Raw genomic sequence first — 13,717 nt, forward strand, 5'->3', positions numbered from 1 at the left:
TGGGAGGAGACGTTCCGTCGACTACAAGGCGCATGTGGTGACTTCGTCAATCTCGAGATGATATGCCGGCTCAGTCTCTCAGAAAAGCTCATCTCTACTTCTAATGAAGCAGTTGGTAGTCTCCGCCGGTCAATTTTCGTCCCACCTCCACTGGTTTTTTTTCGTCCTAAAAAAATCTACGGAAAAAAACCGACACGACCCGCACGAACGCACGCACGCACAGCTCGCGGAGCAGACCCATTCGCCGCCGCCTATCCCTGCGCTACCTCCTTCGAGATGATATGCCGGCTCAGTCTCTCAGAAAAGCTCATCTCTATTTCTAATGAAGCAGTTGGTAGTCTCCGTCGGTCAATTTTCGTCCCACCTCCACTGGTTTTTTTTCGTCCTAAAAAAATATACGGAAAAAAACCGACACGACCCGCACGAACGCACGCACGCACAGCTCGCGGAGCAGACCCATTCGCCGCCGCCTATCCCTGCGCTACCTCCATCCCTTCGCCGCCGCCCTCCCATCAAGCCGCCGCCGATCCTGGAGCTACCTCCATCCCTTCTGCGCCGCCGATCCTGGAGCTACCTCCATCCCTTCGGCGCCGCCATCCCATCAAGCCGCCGCCGATCCTGGAGCCATCTACCCCTGGATCCCTTCGCGGGCGCCGATCCCGTCGAGGTACCTAGCGGATCACTTCCCGGGCACCGATCCCGTCGCTATGAAGACTGCAACCATTTGAAGCCGCCGATCCCCTTGCCATCGTTGATCCCTTTGCAACGTTCAGGAGCCGACGCCGATCCCCTTCAGGAGCCATCTGATATGAACGCACGGGCACGCCGATCCCATTCAGGAGCCGACGCAGGATGAGGCAAGCCCCCGCGCGTCAATCGCAGAGAGCCTCGCGATGCAGGTGAGCTCATTCCCGCGGCCTCTTTCGGTGCCAATTTGGCGTGGTTTGGACGGTGCTTTCTCCGGACATCTGCCCGGCAGCGCTATGCGGGCTCCCCTCCAAGTCCTCGGTGCACGCCCAGGCCAAGAATCTGTTGTTGGCCCCGCCCTCGGAAATCCGTTGCTGCTGTTATCGATCCCACTCCCAAATGGATTCCCGAGTCCCGAAAAATAGGTGTTTTCTGATCTATCTGTGTACTGATTTGTATCTTTCTTTCTTCGTCTGCGTGTGATGGCCAGGTACTGCTGCTGCCAGTCAGGATGCAAGAATCTGCTACCAATACTGCAAAAGGAAGATTTCTACAATAACAAGAAGGAAGTATTGTATTTTCTTGCCATTGCCCGTGAGGGCAAAATTTGGTAACTGGTGCATTGTTAATGTTATCCATTATGCCTTTCATCACCACAACCCCCCTTCCTCCTATAAAGTGGCATCCTATCTTTTCTCAAATTCCTCTTCTCAACACAAAAATCGTTGTCTAAAGGTCTTATTATTATCATGTTAAACGCTCTTTTTTGTTGACATGTGTTCCTTCCCTTTTATCTTGCATAGGGAAAATAGGGCCAGAGTAAAATTTGTCAACTGCACTTTGTGATGTTGGCGCTTGGGGTCAGATGGTCCATCGATTGTAGGTATAATTGACTGCATTAGCTGTTCCCATGTAGCTGTTTTGTAGTACTATTGATTTAACTGCCACTGTTTATTCCAGATTTTTATGCCTTCTGTAGGTGTAAATGTAATAGACTGATAATTGGCGACAGGAGATACCTGCATGTATGCCACATTGAGTGACCTTCAGATAATGCTCACCTTCAGGGAAAGCTTATCATAGGTATTTTCTCTGGCCAGATTGTTTGCTGAATGTGTGGAACTGTATAATACGAAGTCATCTCCGTTCACAATCCTTGGTAGGTTGCAGAACTGCTTGTCTTCCTTGGTTATGAATCCAACTAAATTAATCCCTGCTAACGTGTGTTTTGTGCTCAACTGCACTGCAATTTGCCTATGCTGAACCAACTAAGTGGTTATCTTCTAGGTGTGAGATATTTACATTTATTGATTTTTAAGTCTACAAGGAATGTCTTATTTTCCACTTCTTGATTAGCTGACTATGCTCTTCTCCACCTTGCTCATGGGGCACACATACATGTAAATATGCCTTTTTGGCTTTCCCGTTTCAGAAATAGTATCCATGAAGTTTATTGAAGAGAGCGACTCATTTTTTATACTGGATGGGAACGCTTCCATCATAGGCTCCATCTCATCCGATCTTTGAGCCGGTCTATTTTCAACATTTATACGAAGAAGATCTAGCACCAAAGGTTCACCATCGGGATTAACACTGTTTCAGCGATGATATATCTCCAGCTGCATTATTAACGAGCTTTCCAATGACACCATATTGTTTTAGGTGAACACTTTTGCTGCCACACCCACATGTTGTTTTACGTGAACACTTTCCAATGGCTCATTGTTGCTCAGTTACAATTGTGTCGCAATACTATTTTGTAGGGATGTACTTCCCCTGGTATACCAATGACGGATCTATGTGCTCCCAATTGTAACATAGATTGTATTTTTTTCATCCATGATTTAACTTTCTTGCAAGCAAATTCCTACACAACGCATTAATTTATATCTTGGAGCTTATCTATGTGCTCCCTCTGTAAAGAAATATAAGATCTTTTATATCAGACCTAAGTTATCATGCTCGAGGAAAAAGAGAATGAAAATATGGAAATTTGTACGTAATGCACAATAAGTATGTCAGAATGGAAATTTGTACATAACCTTTCATAGGGTCTTCATTTCAAAATCTTTGTTCTTTACAGTGTCATGTGAGATTACTTATGTCATATCACTCTATTTACTAAAAAATTGATGTGATCATTCACATTTTGCAATCTTTACAATTATATTCCAAGTATAGTGTCCATTGCAATTTCTCATCTCAAGATTGTATATGGACTGTGAGAGCAAAAATTATTTGGTTTACGTATTATCAAAAGTTCCCGCAGCAACGAGTTTATCGCCGGCGCACCCCCAGGCCGCTCTTTTTCGACGCCCTGGGGGGCTGAACGGCTGGAGATGCTCTTAGCGGGCATGCCCTGGTTGAGGCCCCCAAAATTCAGATGACGGCGCTGAGGAGATCACGTAACCCCAAGGCAGGGCGTAGCGACCGGCGAGGAGCGCCTCAAGGGCGTGGCCCCCGATTCGTGGATCGACAGCGTGGAGCCAATCGTGTGCGGACAGGATGTGGCGGTGCTGCAGCAAGCGAGGAGCGCCACTACCGTTCGCACAAGATTCGCCGTCTCGTCTCTGCGATTTGACCGCCGCCGGCGGTCTGCGCTCCACTGTCCGCATCCGAACTCGCCAGAGCCGCGGTGCCCCATGAACCGCCCGCCTCCCCCATTTCGTTTCCGTTTGATGGTAGTGACGACGACGACCAAGGTAGGCCCTTTCCTCCTCCCACTCTTTCTCTATCTCTATCTTTTTTTTCAAAAAGGGGGGACTCCTCGGCCTCTGCATCAGAACGATGCATACGGCCACAAACTCTATCTCTATCTCTATCTGCCTGCACCCTTCTCCCTACGACAATATATTTGGGGGCGGAGCCTAGGGTAGCAGACGCCGGGGCGTGCATCAGTTGGGCAATGCCTTGTGCGTGCAGGACAAAACTGTGAGAGACATGCTATGCGAGTCAATTAGGGATGCCGAATTTCCCTATAAGCTTTGTAGTTTAGAACATACATAAATTGTATTTCAAGGGGGATCAACCAGATAAATAAGTAATGATTAAGGAAGTACACGCTATGTGATCAAGTACATAAATGCAGTAATGATATATTGCTAGGATGATCATAGAGGCTTGTACATGAGGCTTTTGTTGAATAATTGTGAATTGACTTTTTCTTAGGATCCAATCTTTGATCAAACTACACCACCATTGAATTTAGGAAGGCCCATGTACTTTAGTATCACTTCTTAAATTAAACTTGACCATTAATTTCATAACATAGTAATAGCCTATATTTATATTTCAAGAGAAGAACTTGGTTCAAGTTATGCTGGTTATTTTACTCTGTTTTTGTAGCACGGGAAAAAGTTACCTTTACCCAACTGGTGCAGCGGAATCTCTAGCAACCAAACTTGAGACAAAGTCTGGCATATGCTCCATCCAAACAATAGAGGATTAGAGGGCATAGCCGCATGGTAACCATACTTGCACTTAAGAGTGCGCTGCTGAAGTACATGCCATGTGGATAGATGCTTCTACAATGACTGGAGGGTGCATCAATGGGGACGTTGCAACCCCCTGATGGGCAGCATGCAGGGACGCTGCAACCTGCAGTTCATGTCCTTCTCACCAGGCCCCACTTCCTCACCTTGATCTGAAATCATGTGAACTGAAGGAATGCTTGACTGTTTTATAGTTGGTGATTGAAGGGTGGGGTGGCTTCCATAATTTTCTTGTAGTTATTTGTGGTATGACTTTAAAATTAGGATTGCCCAGAACTTTAAATTACTATACAACTTGACCTTCTTGGCGTCGCTGCTTATTGATCACATCCATGCTAACTCAGTAACACTCCTCCCCTACCGTGTCTCAAAGCACACATGAGTGTACTGATTAATTATCTTGACAGGTTGTCACTGAGTCGGCCATGATTCCATATTTTAAGTATAGTTGGACAGTTGCAACTATTTTTCTTCATCACATCGGATACTCGGAAATGTTTTTGCTTGAAGAGGTAATGTGCTGACAAAGGCTCTTTGACTTAATTTAGGCCACATCATTGGGCTTTGTAAGTCACATCCATGCTTAGTTGCTTACTGTTTATTTAGTGCTTAGTTATTTTTCTGTCTTTTTATTTTGATTGTTACTATCATATATTCTCACAAATTTTGCTGAACCAACGTTTTTGACATTTTCAATACCTTTTGATTGGCTATTTCTTTGAAGATTGAACTATGAAAAGGATAAAGGAGAAATATTGTTTAGCTTGATATGATATAATGTACCATTTCAGTCATGTGTATCCAATCATATAGAGACGAGAAAAAGTGTTCTTTATTTGCTTCTTTATGGGATCCCAGAATTTGGCTATTTTTGTTCTCACTGGTTGTCTAAATTGTGGATACCAGACCTGTTGGGTGATGTGCAGATACTATGAACTCCTACAAGTTCTTCAAATTAACGTGTTGTGTTATTGCATTCTAATTTGTTTGGTACAGACGCTGCAATCAACTGGGAGCTACAAGCTTTCCTTTTTCTTTACCATTGCTTTTCCACTACAATTGCTGTTCTTCATTACAGTTGATTTTTTATTTTCTAGATGAAGTATGCCTTTTGTTCAGTCCTATGGAGTTCACAAATTGATCTACAGCTACACTATTTAGAAACTCAAAGGAGCATCAAGGTCGAAGAATTTCTTGGAGATGGCTACATTCCCTAGATCACTCGATCGATCAAAAATTTCCCTTACAAAAATTATCTTATCAGTGCCACTGTGTATTTTGATTAACAAGGTAACAAATAAAGCTAAACTGTTAATAAGATAACAATGTTGAATTCTCTATTGATTTGTTAATTTATGTGAATTTTTTTATAGAGCTGGCATTTATTTGGATATGATTTAACTGTTAATCAGATTTTTGACTTAAACTTTTCAGTATAATTCACTCATTTAGTATTAAGTTAATATTTATGGATCATGCTTTGGCCAGTATATCAATATTTGCTAAAATATGATGACCGTGTGCCATACAGCTGAATTATTTTTGGTGGTTATGAAATGTGCAACGCATGTACCATGAACGCGGCACTTAGTTTGATTTGTTCGGCTATACTGTACCAACCCTCCCAGATCCATAATATAAGGTGTAATTTGATTGTCTAAATTCATACTTTGTCTAAAGACATCTCTTGAAAAAATTTGTCGATGGTTACAAATCATAATCATATGGAAGCTTGCTTGAACACAAATCTAACTATGTCTATTTTATGTAATATGAACTACTCTCTCTCTCTCATAATAATTGATGTATTTAGCACTCAAATACGTCTAGCACATCTATTTGAGCGACAATTGATATGGGATGGAGGGAGTACACATTATTTGACTAATTATATAGCAAAGCATGAATTTTGATAGCAAAAATTATTTGACTAATCATCGAGTTTTACACAATCATCGAGGAGAGGCAGCAGGACGGCCCGAGCCAGACGTTTACGCCTACAATGCCCTCATGGAGGCTTACAGGTAGGTGATCCGTCCATCAACCATGAACGATCTATGTATAATTCAAATGGAATTTGTCCATGTTGCTTTAGGTTTGAATTCCGTCAAAAGTGATTGCAAACATAATTTCTGTTCGCAGCCACACAGGGTTTCCACAAGCCGCTATCAAGATCTTTGCCCTAATGCAGCACATGGGTTGCACCGAGCTTCGTGCAGCATCTTGGTGGATGTTTATGAGAGAGCCTGTCTCCATGGAGGTACATTATGTGTGAATTATTCAAATTCTAGGTGCTCTGATGAGATGCTGAGTCTGACCACCATGGAACTGTGGACGGATGCAGAGGCTGAGGCCGCGTTTGAGCCACTGAAGCAGCTGGGAATGTTGCTGACCGTGAAGTCACACATGCTGCGGCACATACTAGGTCCGGCAATGTGGCATGGTGGAAGGAGGTGATGGCGCCAGTGCATAAATTTGGCCTCGCCCAGGAGACCTTCACACTCAAAGTCATGCTCAACGCCTACGGCGCTTCGGCTGCCTCGACGAGATCGGCAGCCCTCGCTGCCATGGACTGCCGAGAGACGTGGAACTATGAACATGTAGGGCCAAGCGGGGTACCTGGAGAGCATGAAGGCGATGTTTGTGTCACCGGAAGGGAGGGGGATCACTGTCGATGTGGTGACGTGGAGGTCCTGCATGAGCGCACACACACACCAGGACAGAGTACCGGATGTGCTTGGACATCGACCTCTAGGTGACAGTCCATGGTACATGCAAAAACTAAATTGTACTTGAAGTTGTAATTGAACCGAATCACCTTTCCATCTTACTTGCACCTTACATGAATTGCGTTCTTGCGTTTTCCATACAATCTGCTTTGTAGAAGCTACTACATCAATTTAAGGAAGTACATCCAACTTGCCTGACCAAGTTTATTATATCCTGTTCATCGGAAGTCTATGTAGACAGTTAGGACCGATAGAGACATACATTTGCTTGAGGTTCTGAATTATATTGTTTGCTTAATGTTTACTGACAAAAAGTAGCGGCAAACCTCTGGTTGAGCAGTAGGATCCTGTTTCTACTCAAAATCCTGAATTACCAGTGATACGGTAGCTTATTGTGATATGATCTACATGATAGAAAACATTGATTTAATTTTTTCTTATGATTGTTTCAAATATCCGATATTGTTTCCCCACAAAAAAATATTGTTCCGGCAGAAATTGATTTTTTTTATTTGGATATTTGAGTAGTATTGTCAATAGCAATAACTTGAAATATGCTTTTATTTTCCTATATCAAAGATACTGCTAATATAGTTTGGAGCTCAGACCAACTCAGTAGATATATGGGTACTTAGGTTTCAGAATTCAGAAATTGAAAATTTTATTCTTTTCCTGCTATATGCTATCTTACTTTAAAAGAATGGTAGCTGATGCAGCCTATCTTTTGCTTTTCCTAAATTATTCTGTAAAATTTATATCCACAATCATAAAAAATTGGTCTGGTCTACAAGATAAATATTTAGGTAGCTGGATTTCAGAAATTAATAATATTGCATTGTCAAGTTCATCAGTTAACATATCGAGACATATTGCATTGTCAGAAGTTTTCCTCTTCTTTTCATGCAAGATCAGTCTCTGATCCATCTCACTCGCATGGATGCAGGTCAAAACCGAGTCGCGGTGTTCACAATGATGGGCACTATTTATATCGAAGGACGAGGAGGACGATTTGGATGACCGTAACCACAATGGCAAGGGCAGCAACATGGTCGTCACCTGCAATGCCGTTGGGTACTGAGATTATGATGTTTGGTTTATTTGTTGAAAGTTACAGCCCATGTTTCATGATTTATTTGCCGCCAGTTAATCATGATATTTTGAAGTGCTCTGGCAATTGCTTGCTGTCTGCATCTCTTACTTTTCAACTTGCTGCATATACAGATATACACCATTAGAATCTGTTTGTACAATATATTTACTTATTCAACATGCTTCAGTTATGCTTCTTTGAAAATCCAGTTGTAGATTGAAGTGAAGCCCCATTTAGATCTTGGCTATAGTATTATTCTTGTCTTATGACTGGTGACAGATTGATATATGATACCGTGACATAGCATATGTGGTACCGTGGTAGTCACATTTGGTGGTAGTTCTGATTGTTTGCTAGATTACGAGATAAGACCAAGTGCTTCTGCAACTCGGTTGCGGATTTGATAGGAACATGAAGACTTGTGCCATGACATGGAGCATGTTCGATTAAAAGGAGTAAGTCAACATACAGCTTGTTTCTTATATTTTATTTAGAGAAAATGATTGTTCCTTGTGTGTCATTTACTTCTACAAATGCAGCATAGTTGCTCCAATATATTGAGCAGGGAAGAAGTTTGTTACAAGTGTTTTATAGAGTTGACGCAAGAGACATCCGACGGGATACATTGGTAGGGACTTCGTGAAAGGCAGACTCCATTTAATCCTTTCCAGCTGCTTACTGAACAGTGAACACCAAGCCCTATTTGATATGCTTAATGATTGACATATAGGTGAAGGAATCGACGAAGAAGCTTCCGTTCAGCATGGTATCTCAGTGGAAGAATATCCGAAGCAAACCTCCGCTACTTCTCTGTTCCCTTTCATTTTTCATGGTAAGACCTTAGGAAGGTAGGAAGACCTTAGGAAGAGCGGGTGGGAGGAAGGGAGGCATGTGCTATAGATGTAGGCGAACAACGCTTGGAAATTATTAGTACTCTACAAAACGTCTGTCCCCTATGATGCCTAGAATGAGCGATAGAGGGTGGAAGGAAGGGAGAGCGGAGGAAGGAAGATGGGGATATATGTAGAGAGAGGGAGACAGGAGGAAGGGAGATGGGCATATATGTAGAGAGAGGAAGATCAGAGAGGGAGGGGAGATTTACAGGACGATTGTCGTTGAGCCACTCAAATATATATGTCTCTGTTGCATCGCATGGGCAATTAACTATAGAAAAATTCAAGGCTATTTTTTAAAGTGACATCTATTCAGCGTGTTCCAACCATTACATGCCTTAATTATAGAATAATCTAATATTATGATTTCTCCAGTGAGCAGTATACTATATACTTAACTGGGACTTTGAATTTGTGCTTCAGGAAAATTTGAACAGACCTCGTCCACGCCGATAGTTTCCAGGTACATCAGGTTGAACAATTTTGTTTATGTTGTGAGTGGTCAATATTCTTTACCGCTGGCCACACATCTCACTTTGTGTTGGTCCCCTAGAATATGCTAATGTTTAGTTTACAATTTTTCAACTATCAAATATCATTGGACTTTACATGGTTTCTTGCAAAATAAAAAAAATAAAATAGACTCATATGGCCCGAGTTTGTTTGCTCAGGAGGATTCTTTCATAGATTATAATAGTCAGTGGCTTAAAAGTATTGTCAGTGCTACAAACATAAATCTGATGAAAGAAGAACATATTTGTACCTTATTGCCGGCTGACTATACACACAAGAACCTCGAAACTCTCATTACTGCGTTATATATTTAGTTGCAATAGTATTTGATTTTTCATGAAGCAATATGCTTACTGTTTCTTCATTCAGTTTCATGTGGCAATGACATGTGGAGGACGACGGTCACAAGCGCATTGTCGCAAGCTCACGGGAGGGAGGCACACATCTCATCCAATGGAAAAGCACGCTCCAAAAAATCCCTAACCCTCCATGGAGCCATTGCTAGGGGACGACGAGATCAACGCCACCCATCACGACCACCAAGATGTAGAAGGTATGTCCTGGTGCTTTCCTAGAATCTTTCCTGCCTCTTGAGAGACCACATGGCGTTCTGGTGGCAGTTTTTGGCCAAGGCTGGAAGCCAAGAACACTTCTTAATTTTGATCATGGACTTGACATTGTGGTCGGCGGTGCGTGGTGCAGTGCGGAGATTTCTTGCCTGGGGTATAACAATGCGTGTTCAATGGGTCGCCTCTTCTCACGCACAAGTCTCAGAGGGAGACAACGACAGCTATTCAGAATAACCACAACAAAATTGTGACATAGGTGGTTAGTGGGAGAAGGAACCTGAGACCGCAGCCGATTCTGCAGCAAGGGTGGTGTGTAGAAGATAGTTGTAGCAAGCATATATATAAGTCACTCTGGAAAAAGTGTGTAGTTATTGTTGTAATAGAGATCCATTCCTATATTTTCACTGATATGCATGGTTGAATAGTACTATGTGTGATATGTGAGAGTAATGTAATACAAAATGAAATATGGTGGACAGGGCATCGTGACTGAGCTGGCGAAGATGTCAGTGGTGGAAGCGGACATGTTATAGAAGATGTTGAGGGTGGCACCGGAGTTAATGGCCAAATGGGGTTCCTCGGCACCGAAGAGAAGGATGCTGCAGCAACACGTACTGGTTGCATTTCCCACCAGAGAAGAACTTATGAATGGTATGTGCGCGATCCATTCATTCTTTCGTTTGATCCTTATTCTCCTCAACTCAGATTCATTTTATTTTGTACTTATGCATGATTTTGATGGATCAATAAATTTAGTGGCATTAATTGCAATGAGAAATATCATATATCCATAAACTTCACATTGTTGTTGCTACGAGTCTGCTGGTCAGCTACTTCCGGTTATCCTCATCAAGAGTTGATAGTCGGATTTCACCAAGAAATAAAAACAGAGGAGAACCCACCAGTCTTACTACCGAATATGGGTAATTTCCCTTGTAATTATTATTAGATTTGTTGTTTCTGAAATTCAGTCTTCAGAATTACTATGGCTAAGTGAAGGTGATAAATAATTCCAGTTTAAGGAGTACTTGTGGACTGTTTAGATGGAGGAGCACTCTTAGTTTTGTTCTTAGATTTAATTCTGAATCATTTAGTGTGCAATTCAGATTCACGCAGCATTTTTCTTAAATTTTGCCTGCCTGGAAATTATTAATGTCAACTTAATACATAGCATGTCCTGATGTTAAACATGATGCATTTCTTCACTACAGTCTACATAATTGGTACATATAGCATGTCTCTGCCGTCAGCAACCCCGTCTTGCTCACTTTTTCAGCGGCATGGCCTTTTTCCAATCTTATGTCAATTGGTCTTTGCTTTGTGGGCACTAGAAAGGAGACGATCCTATCCACTATCACAATGAAACAAGGGAAACAATTCCTTGCAGTCATCTATAAGGTTAGCATGCTGGGGCTTGGTTGATTCATTTATATTGCTATTTCTATGCACACGTAAAAGGATCTATGTATCCACAATTAATTTGCTTACCCATGTGAGTTTGGGGATATTTTTTCTCTTGTTAAGATGCATGTCAGATCTAAATTCTCTGATATCTATGTATGTAGTGCAGTTTTTATTAGTTAAAAACCTACTACCAGTCCACGCATGAAGGTGCACTTAATTTCTTAGTATTTCTACGTGCATTACCTCTCTTGAATTTACTTAGTAATAGTATTTTGTTATTTGGGTCTGAAGATACCAATATTGCGAAAAGTAAATAATTTGGGAGGAGAGTGAATTGAACTTTATACTGTTAAGGATAGTAAACCAAATTGATTTTTATAGAGGCGTGAACAATCAAACCAAAAAAGGGAGTTGATTAGTAAGGAGACATCTAGGATGTTTCAAATTCTTTCGAAAAGCTCAATATAAATATGTGTAGATGTGTTAAAATTTGTTCACTGAATTTCTGGTAATATAATTAGTACTACTCCCTCTGTTTCTAAATATAAGTCTTTCTTAGATATTCCACTGCGGACTACATACGAAGCAAAATGAGTGAATCTATACTCTAAAATATGTCTATATACATTCGTATGTAGTTTGTATTGAAATCCATAGAAAGACTTATATTTAGAACGGAGGGAGTATATGTTATGGTGGATAAAAATTCATTTAAATACACTATGGAAGTGTTTGGTTGCAGATCGGTAACGCAAACGCAAACGTAATTGGGTTACACTGTTAACGTAAACGGTATGGGCAAAAATCATACTTTGTTTGGCTACCTACGCTGTAACATTAATGAATACCAGAGTTGGGCAAGTACCAGCCGAGGGTGAACCGCTGGCTGGAAGCAGATCCAAGCTGTGCATGGCGGGCGAGGAAGGAGGCGGCATCGTTCGTGTCTTGGGAGCGAGGGCCTGACAGCGAGGCTAACACAATGACAGCAGCGGCGGCTGCAGCGACGGCGCCAGCGGCGGACGCAACGACGGCGACCGGAGCGGCGGCGGATGCAACGACGGCGATGGTGGCGGCTGCAGCGACGGCGCCGGCGGCGGACGCAACGACGGCGATGGTGGCGGCTGTTTGCAGCGGCGCCAGCGACGGACGCAACGACGGCGACGCCAGCGACGGACGCAACGACGGCGACGGTGGCGGCTGTTTGCGGCGGCGATGTGGACAGCTGGTGGCGGCAGAAACGCTTTAAGCAGAAGAGATAGCGAGGAGGGAGACACCGCAGCGGCTTTCATTGCGGATAATTTCGACCGGTAACAAATTTGAACTAGGCTGGGATCTAATACCGCGTTATGTGATTACGGAGCAATCAAAACAAACATGATTTGACGGGATCCGTTGACGCTGTAATCAGGTTACGATACAAAAGCACGAACCAAACACCTCCTATATATACTGTGTACTAAATGGTGGAATCGTTGGCCGCCTGCCGACCTCGACTGACGTAGAGAGGGAGAACGCCCTAGATGGGATGCTCACGCATTTGCGCCTCACCAACGTTCACTGCCTCGCATGCTTCCTAGGCCGAACTGAGATGCCGTCTCGAGCCGCTGCGTTCTTGAAAAAAAATTCTCAGATGCCATTGTTTCATTCACCTGATTCTGATTGTTTTGCAGACTAAAATCATGTTTTGAAATTATATTCATCAAGTGAGAGACACTTCCAATGTGCTAAGGTGCGCAGCTCATCATAGGATTATCACATCTAGAATTCTGGTTCTTAGAGCTTTGGTTTCTATAACCCTTATTTGCTTGTCTTGTCTTTTGTTTTACGGGTTTCAAGCTTCAGCACAAATCTTCTGTAGGAAATCTTGTACTCAAAGTGTAGAAAAATGCCGTTTTTGTGAAATGTCACAGGAGCTACATTACTAACATTGTTGTAATGTTTGTATGGCAGCCTATTCTTTAATCCGTTCAATTACAGAGTTTATGATTATGTAAATGGAGTATGAGATCTGAGAAGAAAAAAAAGGTAATAGTACTTTCGTTCACAGGCAGATTCAACATATCCTCGTTTACTTCCCCATTGTCTTCTGACTGACTCCTTAAATCATCAACATGTGTGTATATATAGTTGCATCTGATTCAAGGAAGATAATGGACAAGTACATTGGTATGAACAGGTCGTCGATTTTGATAGAAAATGCTACAGAATACACATCAACTATTATGCTACAGAATACACATAATTAGTTATAGATCAGTAGGCTACTCATCTGGTTAGTTTTCTCAAGTCATTTCTTCTCTGTGTATATATGTTATTTTCCTTTTTACACTAACAAGAGTTT

General features: G+C 42.2%; 1 protein-coding gene across 26 annotated transcripts; it reads left to right on the forward strand.

Moving 5' to 3' along the window:
* The first annotated feature begins 449 nt into the window (after window positions 1-449).
* Window positions 450-13,707, forward strand: LOC119295099 (REST corepressor 1-like). Of its 26 annotated transcripts, none has more exons than XR_005143724.1 (19): window positions 450-667; window positions 774-899; window positions 1,178-1,570; window positions 1,667-1,770; window positions 2,120-2,349; window positions 2,957-3,389; window positions 4,586-4,690; window positions 5,276-5,468; window positions 6,148-6,202; window positions 6,321-6,438; window positions 6,523-6,946; window positions 7,851-8,452; window positions 8,537-8,625; window positions 8,728-8,829; window positions 9,314-9,353; window positions 9,773-9,956; window positions 10,452-13,105; window positions 13,327-13,401; window positions 13,504-13,707. XR_005143724.1 is itself a non-coding variant. In XM_037573428.1 (3 exons), exons 1-3 carry the CDS (start codon window positions 10,892-10,894, stop codon window positions 12,620-12,622), a joined length of 504 nt encoding a protein of 167 aa, XP_037429325.1. In that variant the 5' UTR covers window positions 10,716-10,891; the 3' UTR covers window positions 12,623-13,420. The 26 variants fall into 26 exon arrangements, 1 of the variants encoding a protein (XP_037429325.1); XR_005143741.1 differs by having other exon boundaries at window positions 10,452-11,370; window positions 13,047-13,105; window positions 13,327-13,705; XR_005143744.1 differs by lacking the exon at window positions 13,504-13,707 and having other exon boundaries at window positions 10,452-10,623; window positions 11,304-11,370; window positions 13,047-13,420.
* The last annotated feature ends 10 nt before the right edge of the window (window positions 13,708-13,717 follow it).

This window comes from Triticum dicoccoides, chromosome 4B (genome assembly GCF_002162155.2).
Source record: "Triticum dicoccoides isolate Atlit2015 ecotype Zavitan chromosome 4B, WEW_v2.0, whole genome shotgun sequence".
NCBI lineage: Eukaryota > Viridiplantae > Streptophyta > Magnoliopsida > Poales > Poaceae > Triticum > Triticum dicoccoides.

Bases quoted from the DNA above. Each gene is read 5' to 3' on its own strand.
- LOC119295099 (XM_037573428.1), top strand. The intron at 11,371-12,244 runs GTTAGCATGCTG...GGCAAGTACCAG, and splicing joins TCCTTGCAGTCATCTATAAG to CCGAGGGTGAACCGCTGGCT.